The 21,250-nt window shown below is 33.7% G+C and overlaps 1 protein-coding gene and 1 long non-coding RNA gene across 8 annotated transcripts in view; one reads left to right on the top strand and one right to left on the bottom strand.

The window, feature by feature from the left end:
* Positions 1 to 1,478: 1,478 nt before the first annotated feature.
* Positions 1,479 to 21,250, top strand: part of LOC106061561 (villin-1-like) — a 34,406-nt gene continuing 14,634 nt past the window's right edge. The window contains exons 1-6 of one of the 6 annotated variants that reach the window (XM_013219737.2): positions 1,479 to 1,932; positions 7,755 to 8,329; positions 17,306 to 17,380; positions 20,035 to 20,094; positions 20,943 to 21,020; positions 21,176 to 21,228. In XM_013219737.2, coding sequence (XP_013075191.2) covers positions 7,763 to 8,329; positions 17,306 to 17,380; positions 20,035 to 20,094; positions 20,943 to 21,020; positions 21,176 to 21,228 — 833 coding nt within the window. In that variant the 5' untranslated portion in view covers positions 1,479 to 1,932; positions 7,755 to 7,762. Of the gene's footprint in view, positions 1,937 to 3,038; positions 3,117 to 7,754; positions 8,330 to 17,305; positions 17,381 to 17,520; positions 17,820 to 19,803; positions 19,907 to 20,034; positions 20,095 to 20,942; positions 21,021 to 21,175; positions 21,229 to 21,250 lie in introns of those variants that run through there. The other 5 variants (XM_013219736.2, XM_056005869.1, XM_056005893.1 and 2 more) reach the window with 5 other exon arrangements.
* LOC129922017 (uncharacterized) lies at positions 11,335 to 15,120 on the bottom strand. Of its 2 annotated transcripts, XR_008773978.1 has the most exons (4): positions 14,830 to 15,120; positions 13,535 to 13,660; positions 13,122 to 13,190; positions 11,335 to 12,761 (listed from the first exon to the last, which is right to left on the bottom strand). It is a non-coding gene; the product is annotated as an uncharacterized LOC129922017 (long non-coding RNA). The 2 variants fall into 2 exon arrangements; XR_008773968.1 differs by lacking the exon at positions 14,830 to 15,120 and having other exon boundaries at positions 13,535 to 14,774.

Here is a 21,250-nt window from a genome sequence, read left to right as displayed (position 1 = left end):
TAGTTAGTTAAGGTAATTAATTATTTTGTTTGGTATCTCAAACAAGGGTAAGAATTTGTACTTGACTGAAACGGTGGTATAAGCTGCATTAGTCCCCTTTTTACTTTTTAGGTCGTCATCTGAGTCTTTATTAAACACAACATGAAATGGGAATCTTCCATGTTCTTAGGCCTTCACTATCATAGTGGTTACGGTATTGGTCTGAGAAGGTTTGAACCATGAGTTCAAATTCAGGTCTTTCACCACCCCCTTTTTTTATTTTTATAAATGTTTTTTTATTGTTAGTCTAGAATCTAGATGCATTACAAATTTAATGACATGACTGATCCAAACTAATTGATAGGCCTACAACTATACTTAATGTAAGCTTTGTTGTTTTCTTTTTAACTATTTTTTTTTATTTTCTTGTTTAAGTCTTCTTGATTTTCTGGTAATAGAGTTTAGGGATCGTATCGTGAAAGAGAGATTATTTATTTGGAAAAGCTTGTTTATATGGTGACCGAGTACATGTGAACTTTTGAGTGTGCTATAATATTAATTTAGTAACTTATTAGCAGCCCTCGAAAGACAAACGAGTTTTTATTAGTTTTGTGTCCTTCCATCTGTCCGATTTAGATGGCAAAAGTAGATAAGATATTGAAAATCGTGTTGGCTATCATGTTATTTTAGATCTTGCAGTTTTAGCCAGTGGTTACTTTTTTTTCTGAAAGCGAATTTTTATTATTAAATGAGAAAGCAGTTTTTACATTAAACTACACCATTTTACAACTATACACTAATAACAATAATTTCAAAAAAAAAAACAGGGGAAACTATATAAATAGGGGAGGTAATATTTTAGTATACTTCGATAACAATGCAGACGTGTTTTTTTTTTCTTTTCTAATAATGATTTAAAATATTTGTATAGCTAAACACAATGTTTTCCATTATAGAAGCTACGAATAATTTAAAAAAAATTGTTTGTTTGATTTGTTTTAGTCCAAAGACGTAAACAAGACTTTATAAGTATTGCTTAGTATTACTCATTGCAACTGGGGGGTGTATTGTATTGCACATTCTCTCCTTGAAGCCTTGAATGCGTCTGCCTAACAATAGGCCAACAATAATATCGACAACACTTTCGAAACACAAGTCTCTTCTTTTTGTTAGGAAGGAGATATTGTTGTGGTTGTTGATAGTTTGTATGAACCGATATAGTGTTGTGGTTGTTGATAGTTTGTATGAACCGATATAGTGTTGTGGTTGTTGATAGTTTGTAGTTTATAGCTTGATATTGATGCTGAAAATAATTAAACCAGCCTGAGTGGACCACTTCGGGAGCCAGTTCTGAGTTTGCGTTTCCAAACAAACTTTGCTTCTAACCTTGTTCTTATTAGTTTTCCACAGTTTTGTGGTTGTCTTTAGTGCTTTGTGACTTGATCTTAAGGAAGTAACCAATATAACGTGCAGTGGAGATAGCTGTTCTTTTTTTTGTCCAGATCATTTAATAATTTTTATGGCCCTAAGCCTAATTTCACACACACACACACACACATCTACACACAAGTACAAACGCTATCCGCCCCTCCTCGCCCTTCTTTAAAAAGTTGCATAATAATGAGATTATTGTGTGCGAGCCCAATTGTTCAGTAATGTTCAACCGATCCAAAACTCTGAAGGGGAGATTAACAGGTTAAGCACTTAGGTCAAGCTACCGATTAAAAGTTGAAGCTCGACAGGCAGGATTTTGTTTTACTCTCATGGTAAGATCGTGAGACCAGTGTATAGTTGTAGACTTCATGATATAGGTCCAAGTCTACCTACAGTGGTAGGAACAAAGTGGCCAGTGTAGTTCAATAGTGAGACTAAAATAACAAGTCGTGTTTATGGTTTGAGAGATAAGAGGACAGTGTACCGTATAGAATAGTATAGATGACACGAAGGCATGAGGTAGGTATGTTGTTGCTATTTTTGTTTCTTTCTGTTGTGTGTTCTTTTTTTATTATTATTATTCATATGTATAGCAAAGTAAAGAATCTACAAATTCACCTAGTCATCTATATGCCACATTTGTAGGGAAACGAAATCTCAATCTTTAGGGATAAAATGTTTAGTTTAAATTTTAAAATATGACATTTGAAAAATGTACTGCACAAATAGTAGACGTATCTCTTTATAGATCTAAGACTAAAGCTTATCTTAAAGTGAGGCCTTAATGTACATTGATTTCACTCAACATTGAAGTCATTTATTGTTTAGAAAATGTAGTCATAGGAAATACTGAAAAATGATCACAATCATCAAAAGCTGCCTTTAGTCGCAAAACGACTTTGGTTTAGCTCGTAAAACATTTTTGGATATGGCTTTGGACGATGACATTATCTTATGGCATGATGTCAAGTGTCAAAATGCAAGGGCCCCTTAAAGAAATCAATCCCTGGGCCCCCAAATGATGGAAAATTCCAAGCTATGCCACTGGTCTCATACCAAAACTAAAGAGATAATCGAACAGAGACTGAACTGGAGTTTCAGCGAATTCGCGACAGCATCGATGGGGGTTTAGCCGGTTAGAAATTGCGTGCTATAAAGTTCATCGGACTGGATGTATATGCCTTGGTTTTAAAATCAATGATTCTTCCCACATAACAGCAGTAGGCATAGAGAGAATATTTTTGTATATATATATGTATATTAGCTACGGTTTAACAGGTAGTATATAGATATATGATAGTAAGTTTGATTGTTTTTTTAAATGGAAGATATCTAAAAAAGTAAAGTTTATCTGTTGGAAAATTTTCCTTTCTATGAAAACATGTCAGCGAAAAACTTGACTAAGCTTGATAAGAGTACCATAAAAAAGTTTTGTCGAACGCCACGATTAGTATTCTATTGACATGGCTTTGAGCATGCTGTCGGTATGTTATCGGTATAAAATTTATGACCCTAACTTTGTGGAGAGTGAATGGGGCCAAAGGGGGGGGGGGGTCATTGGTTGGCACGTGACCTATCGGCAAATTCAGCCTTCCGCATTGATTTTTACTTTTTCATATAAGTCTGTTCTTAGAAGGATGAGTCGTACTAAGTTCCCATATTATCTTGCTCAGTTCCAAATCCTCAGACCTCGTTAGTAGCAAGTAAGTTCTAGTTTCGTTTCGCTCCTTCAGATTCCAGATGACTCGATTTCAATCTTTTCTTGAAACTTCCTGATACATGTCGTGAAGCTGAGATGATAGTAGTGCTCTTCTATTATAAATGGAGAGGGGAGGAAATATAGTTGTTTGGTAGGCATAGTCTTTTACTGTGTAAGAAAAGGAATTCATTGTTATCTGCAAAAAAGTTCAAGTTTTTTTACTTCTCTATTGTGTCATAGACGTATCCATTTGATAACTCAGTTGTGAGATTTTAACTCTACAAATTCATTGTTTGTTTGTTTTTTTGTAATAATTCAAATTAACCCGTTTCGTGTTCTATTTGTAATTAAGTGGAAAGAGTTCTAGTCCGAAGATTAATGAGGACTGCAATATTTCTCGTGGCTACGCAATACCAGCTGTGACCTACATATTTTGCCACACCCGAGCATAACCATTGTCCGCCAGTGGTCGATTAAGATTTTCTTTTCGCCGTCTGCGTCTGTCATCGGCAGCGGATTTTCTTTTGGTCTCAAATTCGTATCCCGCGGCCTTTGTGAGTGACCTCGAGCTGTCTCGTTCTGAGGCCGCATGCAACCAGGGGGGGCTCTCTTCTATGTCAGCTAAGGCAAGTGGGCGCCTAAGCTGGTCTTTAAAGCGTTTTAGTGGGGCACCTCTGTTACGTCGACCACCTTTTAGCTCACCAAAAAAGACTGCCTTTGGCATATATATATATATATATATATATATATATATATATATATATATGGAAATTTGCCTTACAATTTGTGCATTACACCAAACAAAACACGGTAACTGTACAAAATCAAAATATACATTCGCAACAGACTCACTCATAATTTACATGTGAAAAGTCTATATCAGATCGTTAAATTTTGTTTAGTGATTTGATTGCCAGGGAGACAAAAGAGTTTTTGTGTCTGTTTGTCTTAGCTATAGGTGTCTTGTATGTCTCGTTGTACTATTAATTAATTGTTTCAATTGTCTCTTTTAAAGGTCATCTGCTGCCAGCTAGTTTTTGATGCTTTTACTCCTTTTGTCAACAAACAAAATCCCATATAAAAAATTAGTTACGATTAATAGATTAATTGTACCGGTTATGTTTTTATTATTATTATTAATTCCTGTGTTGTCGTCGACAATGACTAACTGTGCCAAGCTTCAACTTGATCTGAGCAAGAGAAGTGGTAGAAATAACGTGTACAAGATGTTGACCTGACACCGGACTGAGTTGATATACGCTTGGTAAAGATCTATGTATACCCTTAAAGAACAAATGCATCAGGATTGACATTTTAAATAAGCCTATGTAAACATTCAATATAGCCTATATAACAGCTACAAAATGTTCCATCGTTTTGTTGTTGTTTTGTTTTTTTTTTATTTGTTTTTTTGTTTTAAAATGTTTGGATTGATGTTACACAAAAAAAAAAACATGGCAATGAATCAGAAGAGGGCCACATATTTGAGCTTGTCAATAAGGAAATGAAAGTATCGACCTCCAAGACTTATTATGAAGTGAAAACCATTAATATTGATTGGGCGTAGCATCGATCAAAACTTTATGTCCTTATAGTTAAGCTTTGTAGGCCTATTGAGTTAGGACATAACATATTTTGTGAGTCTTATGTTCCACTAGGGGAAAATGTAATAAATATATAGCCTACTTATTCATTGTGTTATTGTAGGCAGATTTATATTGTCGTAGTGTATAGTTGTCCGTCTATCATGATATAAGCTGTTTATACAAAAGTCGAGACTAGATCTGAACGCTGTTGTCAAGCAGCACCAAAAGTACACTTCAGATGTCAAAACTACAGGCCAGAGATATATCTGGATCGTAAAGCGGCATACATTTTAAATTTTTAATGAACAACTTGTAGTTAGTTATAATTTTAGTATTAAAAATATTATTGGGGTTCTAAGCTATAGCTTGTGTTGCCTATAGGTAAGTCTGGCCCTGTATTGATGCTTATGTACCTAGAGCATTCTCTTTCCCTTGTTCTGTATTGTATTTAGAGATTATCGCGAGAATGCAGGGTTTCCAGACAACTGCACACCCATAGTATTGTACTTTTGCGAAAAGTCTGAAGCAATGGAGGGTATATCTCTCTCTCTTTCGCCTACTGTACGCTTACAAACATCAACGCTGTAGATCTATAACTTTATGCTTATTACTGGGAATGTAAAAGATATAAAATATACATTCTTTTAAAGAGATCTGAGTAACAAGTTTTCCTTTTGGCAGCCCTAATTAATAATTATACTGATCTTTGAGGGGTTTTAAATAAAAATAAACTAGTTACGTTTTTGCTATTGATGATAGTATTTATGTGTTTAAACCAAAAAGGTATGAACGAATGAACGCGCCAATAGTTAAAATTACAGTCAACAACAAATTGAAAGCCGGACCTTTTCAAACTTAAGACCAATACCTGCCAGACGGAGGACATCACCTCAAAAGGAGGTCTGGTAACCCCACGAGAATCTAGTAGTGTGATTCAACTGCAATTTACTTACAAAACCCTACGTCTTTGATGACTTTTTATTGCAAAAGGTCTTTAGCGCTTCAATTTCTTTATTAATAATTTATAACCCTATAAGCAATATAACTCTATTGTATGCAGGATATGCTCAGTATCAAGCTAACACCAGCTCGGCGAGTCAATGAATTACCTTGTCAAAAACAAAAACACAGCAAAGCACGCGATCTATTAATACACAACAAAATGTTCAGTGGAATGTGTTAGTACATTAAATTTAAACTTCGACCTCTCTTATAAACCATAAATGCTGATATTATGCCATGGAACTTATAGCAGTCCTGTCGTCGTCTGTTACGCTGATTAATCTCTGAATTGTTTCAGGGGCAAAATCATTTTGTTCTTTCTCAATTATGTCATCTCCTGAATAGTTCACTACTGAACTACATTAGGTGTACACCTATGCAATAAAGTAATTAATTCTAACAAGCAGAGTTGTATATTCTCTCTCTCTCTCTCTCTTTCTCTGTCTCTCTCTCTCTCTCTCTGTGTTTGTATCAATCGATCTATATGTCTATGTTTGTTTCTTTCTGTCTATATCGTCCAAATACATACATTAAAAATATTTCATAAATATCTGAAGCATTTTTAAATCGTCTCCATTTATGCGGCCAAACATTGGATTGCAATATGAAGGTTATACTCTGGCTTCTTGTTGTTTTTGTTTTAATTACTTGTTTTGATACCCGATACTACACTTTGGGTGACCAGTAACGAAATAAGTTGACAGGGAAATTATTCTAAGTTATACTGACTTATCGGACTACTAGAGGGCCAAAAACTGATTCCAAATAAAAGCGATTTCTCTGAAATCATTGTCTTCCCACAATAGTCCTATAACTCTAACCCTAATCAAAATAAAAGTTTTGTGTTCACACTATCAACTTCTTAAGCTCCCCCCCCCCCTCCAACTTTTGAAAGTCTCGTCTCTACGTGTTTATCTCTTCTCACACACCTAAACATAATTGTGTACTGAACTTTTTGTTGAAGCTTTAGGTAATTATGCATTGATCGACGTGTGACATTGAAAGTTGGGGAACAGAAAAAAAGGGAGTGTTAATAACCAGATCCTAACAATCAAACCTATCTATTCATTCAACACGGAGAACGCGTTCCCTAGATAAGTGGCACCTAACAATAGCCCGTAGAGTACCTCGAATGTCAACGTTTGACTACAGGACCAAGTCACCATACAATTTATGAAGTAGACTATATTTGACTACATAAATATTGAGTTCTCCCAACTGAACGGTGCGCGCGTATAAAGGTGCGAGTTTTGAAAGCATTTTTAAATGCACTTTCCTTTCATACATAAGTCATTTAAGTCCCTTGTGTTTGAAATCGACTTAAAAAAGTTTATACGCTGAATAAAGTCCCTAAGTGCTTAGGAAACTTTCTTAATCCTAATGTTACTTCAGATATGGTAGTGCGTGTCCTTACACCTTCAGTACACGTGTAACATCTAAGATTAGATTACTTTGAATGCTATATTATTGGAAATCAGATTTTGCATGACTATCTTGGGTATTGTGCATTAGTACATCAATATTATATTAGTTATTCTACAACAGCACAACCATAGTATTGCGAGACGTTATCCACTGCTCTATTTGTATTTACCCCCCAAAATTAAATTAGGTTTCAATTAGCTTAATAAAATTATAAATAAATGTTTAGATACACAGATACCAAATCATGTCGGAATGATGATATATCTACGTGACAGACTCTAGGGTTCAGTGATCTCCCTTGTTGCAAGTTTTTTATTTATCTTGTTGATTAAAATTGTTTAATAGCTTGGACAGATACAAGTGTAGAAAAGAACTACATAGGTCTTTATGTCATCATTGGATGAGGAGGATCTTTCCCCTCGCCCGCTGTTTAAATTTGTAAAACTAATTGTATGTTAATGTGCAATATTGTTGACATTGTTCAGAAACTTTCAAGCCCTAACTAATGCTGTAAAGTGGTAAACTTCCGAACCGACGAGTCTCGGTACTTTCATTAACTTTAAAATGGAGCTTGTCCTATATTGATATTCTTTAGTAATCTTTTTTTTTTCTTCTATTTATTTTTTTAGTTAAAGAAATGACTGATGAAGATACAAAATCTTATTACGGAAGTACTCTAAAGGAACTGTGTGGACATGACAGGCCTGATAAGACTTTCTTGAAATCTCTGGAATGTACACGTTTAGCTTCAGGCAAGTGTCGTTCCACGATCTGGCCACTAAACATCATACCAAGAGCAGTCGGAAGACCGGAAACTGCCAAACGACGTCTGCTGAGCAGTAGAGACGACTGTAACACCATCAGCCCACATGATAAAACAAGGCTACATTTAACTGTAACCCAGAATGGAAACATGCTGTATGAGCAGCGAAAGCTTAGAGAAACTACAGGCAGTCGTTGCACTTCTGCTGTAACTCGCGAATCTGTTTGCAGTGACTTTCCTAACAGTAGCTTAGTGAGAAGAGGCAGATGTAGGCCTAGAACTATGTCCGAGAGTTGTGGGACGTTACAAAAAACTTCACTGTCTGGTCGAGCGTGTACTTCTGCTGTAAGCAGATCATCTACGCGAGCCTCATCTTTACAGACATCTCATTTAGTCAAAGATTTAAACTTAAATACAACATTATGTATTTGGTGTATTGAGGTAGGTCACCTAAACTGTGTATTGTCTCTGAGTTGACAGAACTACGTTTCTACAAAAAGTGTTTCACAAACTTACAAAATAGAGTCTAATAACCTCAGAGACAATACATTAGCTCTAATTATTATATTATGGTGTATTTTGTTGTCCTGGAAATGAAACTAGATATAGTAACAAAAGTTTGTTTTATTTTAAGCTGAACAAGTTTTTTTTAGTCTCTGGTTTTTTAGTCTCACCATGGAACTATACTAATGGAACACCAGCTTCGAGTTTTTTACAAAGCCAAAGAGAGTCGAAGTGCCGTCGCGCATCATTTTTGCGCATGGTGCAATGTGGAGAAATCCATGATGATGCCAAAGAAGAGATTTACTCCGTCAGTCCCTTGCAATGGGTGTAAAACTTTCGTACGCTCTATTTGATTAGATGTGTAAAAACTTCATCCATTTTCTGACTATCTGATATAATAGATAAAATTTTCCCGAATAAGAGATCGTCACAAAAGTTATTTTTTTCGACCACCCTATAAAATGCCACATTTTTTCAAAAAAATAGAATCTAAATTCCGAAAATACAATCTTTCAGTGTTTCTGTGTTTGGTTTATTTACACTAAATCTGGATTAAGACCTGTCTACCGTTCCTCTAAATGCGTATTTGTTATGATATACTAAATTGCACGAAATAAAAATAAAAATAGGAGGCCTAATACAGTTTTGACACTCCAAGCTACGCATTTCTAATCGTTTTTTTTTATTATTATTATCGAAAGGACTAGGCTATAGGCATACACGTCTCGTGGGAAACAAAGAAAAAGTTCATCTCGGTAATATTGTAGCCTAAATAAAATGACAAAAAAAAAACAACTATAGCCTTATCTAAAATGAAATAGATCTAGAGCTAGATTTTCTTGGACGAATGATACAAAATAAGTATAAATAATAAGTCATAGTCATATGAATCTGATAGATCTAAAACAAATACTGATAGTCATTCATTAATTAATTATTAGAATTACTGGACTACCAACTGGGTATTTTTATTGCCAAAATACAAAGTATTTTATGTGCATTTATTAAAAACAACAACCAAAAATTAAGCGTTCGACGCAACTAGATCTAATATTAATAATATAGATTCTGGTTCTAGATCCAGAAAGCTACTTCTCTAATTCAGTTTTCTAGTTTAATTCTAGTTAGATCTAGATGTCTAGACCAGTAGATCTAAATCTAGCCAGGGTTTTTGTCATGGAATAGATCTTATATAAACCTGCAGCCGCCTACTGATCACGATATGACAGATACTATTGATGAGATACTCTCTCTACTTCTATATAATATAATATATATAGAGCTACATCTAGATCTAGTAGATCACAGTAAAACTCAATGTGTACTTCCGACTTTAGCTCAACAAGTCTACTCCAAAGTATACTAGTAAAGTCACAAAGTGTAAAGGATCATTATATATTCAAATAAAAAATTTATAGGCCTAAATGAATCGAATAATCAGTCACTGATTTGACTAATCTAAATTGTTATTTTTTAAATGGCAAGTGTTATTGATGACTTCTGACTTGTAAACGAGTTGCAGAGATTCTAGCTTTTATTTTGATGACATGTTACGATATATCAATGATATTTAGATAAATGCAAGTACCTAGAGGAACAGAGAGAAGGACCATTTAATATAAGACAAAGAAGTAAGATGTTTATAATCCATCAAACTCAAAGAGGACTTGTGTTGGCATTTCATGCATTTACAGAAGCTACAAACTATGCTACAAAAATGATAGGCTTGTCTTTGATTCCTAAGACTTATGAGGAATGCTGTTTCCAGAGGCTACTCAGCCCCAGCTGTGACCTACATATTATGCCACACTGAGCACAGGCATAACCATTGTCCACCTGTGGTAGAATCAGTTTTTTTTTTTTTTTGCCATCTACCCTCGGCAATTAATTTTCATTGGTGTATACCACACCCTTGTAAGTGACCTCCTGCTGTCTCGTTCTGAAGCTGTATGCAACCAGGTGCTCTCTTATTCTATGTCAGTTAAAGTAAGTTGGCGCCTAAGCATTTCTGTGGTACCTCTTTACGTGCATATGACATGTTAGGCAAATGGTTTAGCCTATCGGAATGCCATTTCGGAAAGTATAGGTACTTAAAATGAAACTCCAAATATCTGGACTTCCAGTTACCAAGAAAATAAGCTTAGGATTCAAAGAGACGACACTGGCATTTCAGCTAAGACGATCAGTGAAATTAATAGCAACTTTAATTGAAGTCCACCAAACAAGATAAAAAAAAAACAAGTGTGGCTTCAATAGCATTGATGATATTAAATTTACTTTTATCTCATTTACTAGTATTACTATTTCATTGACTATGGTTTTTTATTGTCAAATAGGCATAAGTACATGTAGTAGTTCCTGCAATTTGATGAAAAATAATAATTAAATTGTGTATAGTCTATATACAAATGTTTATAAGAGATCACAGCTTAGCTTAATTTACTTAATATTTTAAAACTATAATTTTGTGTTCTGACTCTACTCTAAATAAATTATATTTTATTTTAAGAATGCAAAGTTGGAAATTCTGTTCTGATGAAAAAAAATTATTAAACTAAAGTAGATGTTTATGGTTCTTTTGTATTTATTTTTAAATTATTTATTCATTAAAAATTAATTGCTCATTAACATTTACTTGAAGTAAAGATCAAAAACACAAATTCAATACATGATCAGCTCCCAATTAAAGCAGATCACAGCCCATCACTTAAATGTATTTACTGTCAATTCTACAGACTATTCATTTCAAAATGTTGCTTTAAATTGTTATATGACACAATCAAAGTACTGGTACCTCACATTGATGTAGGACTAAAGCAGCTGAAATAATGACAAATTTTCATTCACTAACTTGTACTGTCATTTATTATCAGACGTGTTAAAACTAATGACCTGTATATATAATTGATTAAGCAGGAGCATCAACAAATCTTGAACAATAATTGTCTACAGAAAAACTTTATTCTTATCCAAACAGTATACATTTACAATGTATTTAAACAAGTTAATTTATACAAATCTGTATGGCCTAAAGATTATGGTGTATTTTGAGCATTGTGTGAATACCAAGTTACATTATTACATGAAAATAGTGTACTCATTTTTTAAATATTCTGGGTAATAAAAATTAACAACTAATATGATACAATAAAATTGAAGCATAAGTCAAATAAAAAAAAAAAATTCACTCAAGATCTATGTCAACTCTATGCTTGAAAAAAATCATTTTGAAATTAATTTAAAAAAAATAAATAAATTATGGTTCTTTAGTCAATGGAATGATAGCAGCAATTATTTTACAATTTCATGATTATCCATTAATCTCAATATACTTATAACGGAAAAATAATTCATAAGGTTTAGATACAACCATTTGAAATAATGATTATAATTTTTTTCTTAATTTGCTTAATTCAAATCTAATATAAACAAGATTTCCTCTGTCAAGAAAATTATGAGGGAACAACATGCATGTTCTTCTCAGTAAGTTTTGCAAAGGGAATTAAGAATATATGATGTTGCTTTTTTTTGCCAACATTTTAAACCTTCGCACCAGGTTTTAGTTTTAAGGAGAATGCACCATATTTTATGTTTACTTTTGATAGATTCTTATTTTAATTTTAAAAAAGTAAAATTTCCCTTACATATCTTGCAATCTATATAAAGTTTATCAGTTTCTGTGCCTCATGGTTAGCGAGGGTGTCATGTACCCAGCACAACAACCAACCACCTTTTGAAAAAAAATCCCATTTCAGACGTCACAATCTATAGGGCAGATGATGTTAAGGTCATTTGATTCTTTGGCCAGTGCATCATGTGGCCAGCACAACAACCAACCATCTTTACTTTCCAAAACAAAAGTCAGCTACCCATTAGAGTTAGGTGGACTCAGGGGCACCCAAAAATCTAAAAATTTTTTAACCCGAGTCTTCACAGAGATTCAAACCCATGACTTAACCATTCAGCCATGGATCCCCAAACTGCCTTTACTTATTCCTTACTATTGCCATGTATCCCTAGCCTTTTGAATTCTGAAATTGAAAATCCCAGTCTTAATTGAACCCAGGAACCCTCAGTTCAGAAGCCAAGTGCTTTACCACTCATTCACTGCACTCCCTATTGTTTTAATGGGGCTCAGATTAATAGTTTTCAAGTACAATATCAAACAGATTTAAAGAAATACTAAATCAAAACCTGTTGGCTGAATGACAGAATATACATAAATATGTATAGAGCTTACAGTATAATATATATATCTTAAATTAAAATTGGTCCAAGACTTTTATTTTGCAACATGATGGGATTTTCCTTTCTGGTGGTGCTATGCAGGAGTCCAAGAATCTCATCTTTTCTCATAACAGAAAGTTATCTAGTTATAAAAATAAATAAAAGGATTTAAAAAAAATAAAAATATGTGTGACATATGTGTTGACCATGCTAAACGTATATATGTTATTAAGTATAATTATATAATTTTGCTATTCTAAAAATAGTCTGTACCTAAAAGGAGCTACTGTGTTAATGTGTAGACATGGCCCTGACCTTAATAGTTATGAATTATTACTAAAGGTGAAGGCAGATATTCAGTTAATTTGATGGACATTGCACTCATCTAAAAGCAACTATAACATATATTATGATTTACATTTTCATGGAAAACTAGTTTTTCAAAAATACAAGTACTTCAGCTTATGAGAAAAGTGCATAGGGAAAAATTGCAGTACCTTACCTTTAAGAGGTGCAACCAATCATTGACTTGTCAGGAATGCATGCCTTTTTCTTGCATTTCCAAACATAACTGTAATTATACAATTAGGCATAATGGCTAATTTCTTTTGAAAACATTAAAATTAAAAAATAATATTATTAAATTGAATACATTGTTGTATCAAACATACAAATTATCAGACATAATTTTGCCTAATTTCATCTAACAGTTTATTGTAAAGGAATGGCCTGCACAACAGCCAAGTATATTAGGCATTCATGAAAGATGAATTTGCTTAAGAGTGTTATAAAAAAAAAACTAGAGAAAAATGTTAAATTCCATCCCCGATATTTGGATGTTGCTTGACCATGAAAATCACACTTCATAAAACATCTTTTAGATAACTAAAATAAAAATTGTATAGTAGTACTTACAATAAATATTGAATGGATGCCAATATTATTAATGTCTGCCCAGAGAGTAGAAATAGTATAAGTATGATCCTTGAGCCATTCTGGTACATCATCAGAACTGGTTGGCATGGTTCTACTTGTTAATAACTGAAACATTACAAACATTTTTTTAAATTTATAATTTATCACAGACTAGAATAGAAATGTTGCCAGGAAAAATACCAATGGTTAGAATGCACCTGATGATACTTTTGTAGCCTTAAAATGCACCAAAACTTCATTCATTAAATCTGATAAGAAACATATATGTATCACACAAGTCCAGGTTGATCAGAGTGTCATAGCAAATAATTAACTAGATATGAGAGTTTTATATTAAAGTGCTGAATTTCAGGGGATAGATCCAACTTGACACCACATCATTTATTATTTCATGAACTCATGGGTCTGGGCATGGCATGGAATGGGAACTATTATTTAATGTATGGGGTGTAGGCGAGGCATGGATTATAAATTGTCTTGTATAGATTAGATTGGGTAAAACTTCCCATCGAAGGTAACTTTTACTGATAGATCTGGATCAATTATAAATTTATGGGATCTAGGCCTGCATAAATTTTATCTTTTATTTATATATTTTATGTACATAAATAACTAGTCTAGATTCTATAATTATATCTTAATAATAATTTTTGTAGATGTCATATAATATCTAAAATATTAAGTATAGATCAGTAGATTTAGAATTTTAGCTAGTAAATATTTTTATATTCCAAATCTAAACTGGATCTATATATTGTATATCTATCTAGAATTTAGATCAGTAGATTTAGTATTTTAGCTAGTAAAATACTTTTATATTCTAAATCTAAACTGGATCTAGATCTAATTATTCTAGAAGCTTAGATCTAGAAGACTAGTTGTCAAGATTTGACTACAATATGGCTAAGGTTAATGCACTAGCTAAGTAGGCCTACTAGATAGATCAAGAGACAGAGTACTAATAGTAATAGACTCTTGCCTCGTTGGGCCTCTCAAATCAGCTACAGAGGAGACAATTTAGGAAGGTGAATTTCGATCCAATTCCAAGATCTACAAACTACAGGTTAGAGTCTAGCTAGAGATGCTAGATCTAGTCTAGAAGGCTGATCAATTAAAAATAAAATCAATCATTTCTAAAGTTTGTCAAATTATATTTTATAGATCTAATCTATCTATTTATAATATAGAAATCTATGTCTACTATTTTAATATTTAAAATGATATATATTATATGGCTGATGATATTAATTATTTTAATAGAGACATTGACATACTAGTCTAGATTATTATTCGAGATGACCTCAGATGATGATGATAATCAACTGGTAGAGCTATAAGTCAGTATAAACTATAATATAATCACTGCATTCGTTTCATTCACTGTCTGTATCAATAATCATGTGATGTGAAAGTGAAGTCTAGATTTAGATCTAGATTAGATAGAATTGATAGATTATAAATCTACTTTCTACTATTAAAAAGTATTATTATTATAGATCTACATCTACTAATATTAGTACAGGTACTAGATCTACAGGCAATACACTATTGATTATAGTGACTATAATTACCGTCACTATACACTAATATAATACTAGTAATACAGTTACAGTATAATACAGTCTATAGACTATAGTCTATAGACTATAGTCAACTATATAGTCATGATCGATAGATCTAGAGTTCTAGACGTAGACTAGATCTATAAACATTCATATTGACCTCATGTATGGTCTAGATCTAGAGAAAATAGAGTGGAAATCATGACTTTATTAGATCTGTTGAGTTATTTTAAAAAAAAATATCTTTTAAATAGATCTAGAACCATAGTCTAAGTCTGGGTGTTGTAGATCTAGATTATTCTAGATATAAGAGATCTATAGATAAGTTCGGTTTTTTAAAAATGCGCATTCGAAATTTAAAATACCCAGATTTAAGTATTAATATACCCATATTGGTAGGGCCGCGTTAATCATTTATTAGATCTATTAAAGCATGTCTATATAAAAGATATTATTATTAAGAAAATATATTATTATATAAAAGATATAGTTGTGAATATTTACTAAAAAAATTAAAATAATGAATTTTTTACTTTTGCCAATTAACACTCTGGCTGGCAAAAAGGATGACTCCTCAATACTGTGAAAAGACGATAACTGCATGAGTTGGTTTGGAATTGTATTTTGTAAGACTAACTTTAAAAAAAATATCCTTTAAGAGAATAAACGAAAAAAGGTTTGTCAGAAGAAAAGCTGGCTGGACTACGCAAATAATGGACCAGCCTCTCTCTCTTGTTAAGAACATTGGTGACCGGGAAAAGTGGAGGATTTAGTTACGCGGGACAGATGATAATGATTTAATGTACATAAAAAAATCCAGATTTTGTGTAAAATACCCAAATGTGAAAGTACTGAAAACAGCTATTTTAATGGGGTGGCCTTAAAAAAATAACTTTTGTGACGATCCCTTATTCAGGAAAATTTTATAAATCACAAAACATTGTGAGAAAATGGATGAAGTTTTTAGAGATTTAATAAAATAAAGCGTAGGAAAGTTTTACTCTCATTGAAGGTCAGTCCAAGTGACTGGAGGAGTAAATTTCTTCTTTTGCATCCTCCTGAATTTCTCCATATTGCACCATGCGTGAAAATGATGCGCGACGGCACTCCCCTAGTAAAAACTAGGAGCTGTTGTTCCATTAGTATAGTTCCATGGTCTCACTAAATCTAGATCAGTCTTAACAAGTTTATCAGGTTTCTACGTGTTATCTGACATGTAAGCAATCTCGTTTCTCTCGGTGTCAACATTATATTTATATGATCGTTTGAAGAAAGAAAAAAGACTGGAGTGAGAGGCATCTTTAAATGTCTCATAAAAGACTCATTCAGTTAAAGGTTATAGATTTCCACAACCTGTTCCAAAATTCAATTCCGAAATGAATGATTTTATTTCAGCATCCATGCTGCCAACTTCAAGTACACACAAAGAGATAATGCCATGCCTCTTTGCTTATGGCTACTGTAAAAAGCCGTCAACTTAATATATAGTGTTAATCAACTTTTCACCAGCGACCTCTCTTTGCTTATGGATTCTGTAAATAGCAGCAAGGGGGCTAAAGGAGAGTTATAAAATTCCGATGGAGAAAGTGGAAAAGAATCATGATGATGCGGACGATTTGAAATGTCTTCTTCATCAAAGCGTTTTAAATCGATTTAGGTCTAGTTGCTGTCGTCTTTTGCACAAATGTTACAGATTTTAAAAAGTCCTACTTAGAAGATAAAATAAGAAATGTCTCCTATCATTTTAATGTTTTTTATGAGACAAGTGAAATAAACCTAAATCAATTTTTTTTAAAATGAAACAATTAGTCAATTAATTACTGGTTATTAATTATTTTATTTGATACCAGCGACGGAAATTAATCCTTCAGTATTCACAGCCACAATTAAATATGTTGGGATTTGTCCCCTTAAATAATTGTACAAATTATTTATCCCACAGCCATTCTTGGATCAAGTTGAAACTTTAAACAATTAATTATTATACCTAACAATACGTGAATCAATAATAAAAAAAATAACCAATAAGAAAAGTAATAATTGGTAATTAATTATTTGGTTTGATATTGAGAAAGTGAAATAACTTGTATATTATTGACAGATATAGTTGTAAGTGTGGAGTTCTTCCTCTTACATAATGTAAGTTTTTTTTAAATTGCTTGTTTGTTGTTGTTGTTTTTTTATTTAGAACAAGAAATTAGCTAATGTAGCAGAAACAGAACAAGGTTTCTTTCACCAGGGAAATGTTTACATACTATTTAAGGCAAGTAGATAACTTTTAAATTGGCTACTCAATAAATGTTTGATCCCTAATGTTATAGAGATGTTATCAAAACATTTTAAATTTTACTTTTTACTTTTGAACATCTGTTATTTATTGAAGTCTGATAGTGAAAATTGTTTATTGAGAGATTGGTAAGATTAGCCACCATTAGGCTGTTTATACATCACTGACTGTTCATTCTGTTGTAAACTTGTTTTCCCAATAACCACGTGCGATCTATTTGAATTTTGAATATGCTGTGGGGCGAAAATGACCTGAGCGAGTGTGTTGACGTTTTAAGGAACATAAGTTATCATCGACAGAGGATTCAGGATTTTCTTTCATTTGTGTAATGAATCGGTATATGTACATTTCCATTGGAGTATTGTGAAAATATTTCTTTGTACTGGGAGTATTGGTTGATTATAGTTGGATACCGGTGAGTTCTTTTCTTTAGTTCACTTTGTTAAAAGATTAGTCGAAATTGGAACATTTATTGAAAGGACACATTTGATTATGCTATTAATTGAAAAACTGGTCATAGACTCTAATTAGATTATTTATTAAGAGACTGATGCAATTAGGCATTAGGTAGTTTATTGAGAAACTGATATTAGGTTATTTGTCGAGAGTAATATGGGCTCCCCGACAAAATAGCGCGGACAAAAAAGCAACACGTACACTGTACAAATATCTCTCCGATAACACCGTACCGCCGTATCAACTCTTGCACTGGCCTCTCCGTCTCGTTCCGGGCTTGCACTGGGTTCAACAGTTCAGGACTGACTTCACACACTGGGCTCGTTGTGTCGGACTCGATCACAGACCAAGATCAAGACGCCAGTCGTCTCAACTGTACTATGCAGTACTCCGCACTGAACCGTCGTAATGTTCCGTACAGAACCACACCGTTGAACTGTGCTGTAGTCGACCGTGTTCTGAACCCCTGCCGTGAACTGTCTTGACTGGACACCTCCGCTCTTTATATAGGGTCCCTACTGGCCTTCTAGAACCAGACGGAACATCGCTCGACGTTTCTAGCTTCGTCACATGACTATATCCCTCGTGACGCTCCTGAGCTCTGTTCACGACGGCGATCCTTCCCGAACCGTCCTGTTGAAACTCGACTCGGCTGACAGTCGTAACTCGTCACGGTTGACCGCTCGTCTAGCGCTGGCCTGGGGCGATTTGCGTCGGCTGACTACACTCACACCACTACCCCCATCTGTGCCACCACCAGGTTTATAACAGTATTTTGCAAGAAATATTTTAGATATCTTAAATTATTCTAGACAAACATTATGCTAGAATTATAATAAACTAAAATGAAGAATTTCAAAATAGTGCACTTCAAAAGCACGCAAGGATACTTTCATACTTGTCAGACTTACACACACACACACATAAACTTTCACAGTCAATTTATATGCAATGTCACGTAGAAACTCAGTGATTTGTTTTCTTACATTGGCAATAAAGCTTCAAGCCGTCTGTTAAGTTGGAGGTACTTTGTTTTGCAGCTTGACTTCATTCTCCAGCATCGTACCCCAGAATCTTGTTCTCAGTGTTCTCCTGTTCTCTGAGGAAGTGAAAGATTAACTTGTAGACGTTGGGGGGGGGGATAACGGTCAATGGACAGCTGAAATGCATGGTGCCATCCCTTCACTGAATTCTTTGTTCGTGGTACATTGTCCTGTGCGCGATCTCTAACATTCCATAATGTCAGTGGATAGCTTAGAGTCAATCTGCGGTTTCGTCTCTGACTACCAATATTTGTCTTCCCAATAGTTAAACTCCATAAAAACATCTGGCCGAGCATCATTTAGTTCTTTGAGGACAGTATTATCATCGGCAGGTAGAACAAATGAGATTAAACTAACATTTGGCAAGATAAGAAAATGGTCATCAGATTAACTAATCCTGACACGCTTAAGTTTGCTAATGTTGCGACAAGACAAGTCCTGATTTGGTTAAAGAGAGATGATATACAAGATTTCTGATTATTCTATAACACATGTAACACATACATCATCATACCTAACCCTTGAAAGTGGTCACCACACTTCAAAAACATATTTTTTAGCAAGTTATGCATTTTAAACATTGGTGAAAAAGGATAATGAGATACTATTTTAAATTACTCTCTTTCTCTGCAAGCATGGCATACTTTTAGATCTATTAAATAGTGAAGAAGATAGAGACCTCAACAAAAATGCTGTCCAGAATCTTCATTCCCTCAAATCCTGTACTTTATCCACGCTATTTTGTCGGGAAATTTCGCTCTATTTCGTCGGCGCTATTCTTATCTTATCTTATACCTAAAAAAACAGACATTTCTTCAAAAAAAGATGATTACGTCCTACGCGTCATGCATTCAGTCACGCATATTAACCAATGACTTAAATTCTGCCAAGTCATCGGTTTTCCTGGCTAGCTCAGGGAACCCATTCCCTGCTCTAATAGTACTGGGGAAGAAGGAGCATTTGTCTGGTTACTTAATTATACTTTGAAATAATTTAATTAAAGGTTTAATAGGCCTATATACATATCTAGGTTATTTAATATATTAAACATATATCTAGATTATCTAAAATTGTGTATGTTTTATGAAATTAATTATTTCATTCATTTGTTGTTGTTTTTTTTTTTATTAGAGAAATTCTGAAAGTTGTAGGACTTATCTCCATATTTGGCAAGGTAGTCTTTCTAGTCAGGTGAATTGTTTTTTCCTTTTTTTTTTCCCCTGTATAGACAAACGAATTTATTGTTTTTGGCTAAAAATGTTTTCTCTAAAAGGGAGTCTACATTGACCTAACATAAATGTATGTCGAAAAGGTGGGCTCTTGAGTTATTTCGCTAAACCTGATTTATTATCACTGCTTTAAATGAACTGTCTTCATCTTAATGGTGTGTGTCTGGTGGAGTCGAGGTTTCTAAATTTTCAGACCATAGTTCCCCTTTACCCTTTCAGACTTTTCGATCTATAGGGCAGATGATGTTAAGGTCATCAGTTTCTTTGGCCAACGGTTAATGAGGATGTCATGTGACCAGCTCAAGGTCCGCCTTTTCCTTCCCCAACTAGTGTCAGGTACCCACTAGAGCTGGCTGGACTCAGGGGTGCCCAAAGATCCCAAAATTAAAAATCCCAGTCTTCACCAGGATTTGAACCCGGGACCCCTGTTTTACAAGTTAAGTGCTTTGCCGTGCCTCCTTTCTTATCAAGTCATGTTGTAGGTGCTTTGAACTTTGTGTTTCATTCCTTCCAGACATCATCCACAGCAGTCCTGGAGGACCTTGGGCAAGGACATAAAAATCTTAATCACTAAAGGAACGTCCAAAGCTTATAAAACAAAACAAACAATAATCCTAAATGTTTTCAATGTCTATCAGTAATTCAATAATTGAGAATAGACTTTCAAACAGTTGTCTAATGTTCTATTGGCTATATGTAGCTATGTAATCATTTTTTACATAGAAGAGGAAATTAAAAGTGAGCAGAATATTTCAAAATCGTTTTTGATTTTAAAGTCATTTATTTTCATTTTTAATTGTATTTTTAAAGAACGACCAGATGTTAGCCAGAAATGTAGTCAGTGAAATAGACAGAGTTTTAAACAGAGTTTCTTTTATATCCTTTGAGGTAGGTTTGCAGAATTATATTGGCACATTAATGAAAGCTTTATGTCATAGCCATATCCTTAGTCTGGAATCTATATTTTTCAAAAAGCATTATTACAAACTGGCCTGGAAAAGAAGAGAGTTCACTCCTATATTTTTTCTTTTTCTTCAACCTAGAGTGAATGTTCTGAGACAGTCATGTTTCGCTCTCTTTTTAAGAATGGCATTGTGTAAGTATTTAAATCAGATGCT

This window comes from Biomphalaria glabrata, chromosome 1, assembly GCF_947242115.1.
Source record: "Biomphalaria glabrata chromosome 1, xgBioGlab47.1, whole genome shotgun sequence".
Lineage (NCBI taxonomy): Eukaryota > Metazoa > Mollusca > Gastropoda > Planorbidae > Biomphalaria > Biomphalaria glabrata.
Note: the sequence above shows the minus strand (reverse complement) of the source record. Positions and strands in the feature narration are given on the sequence as shown.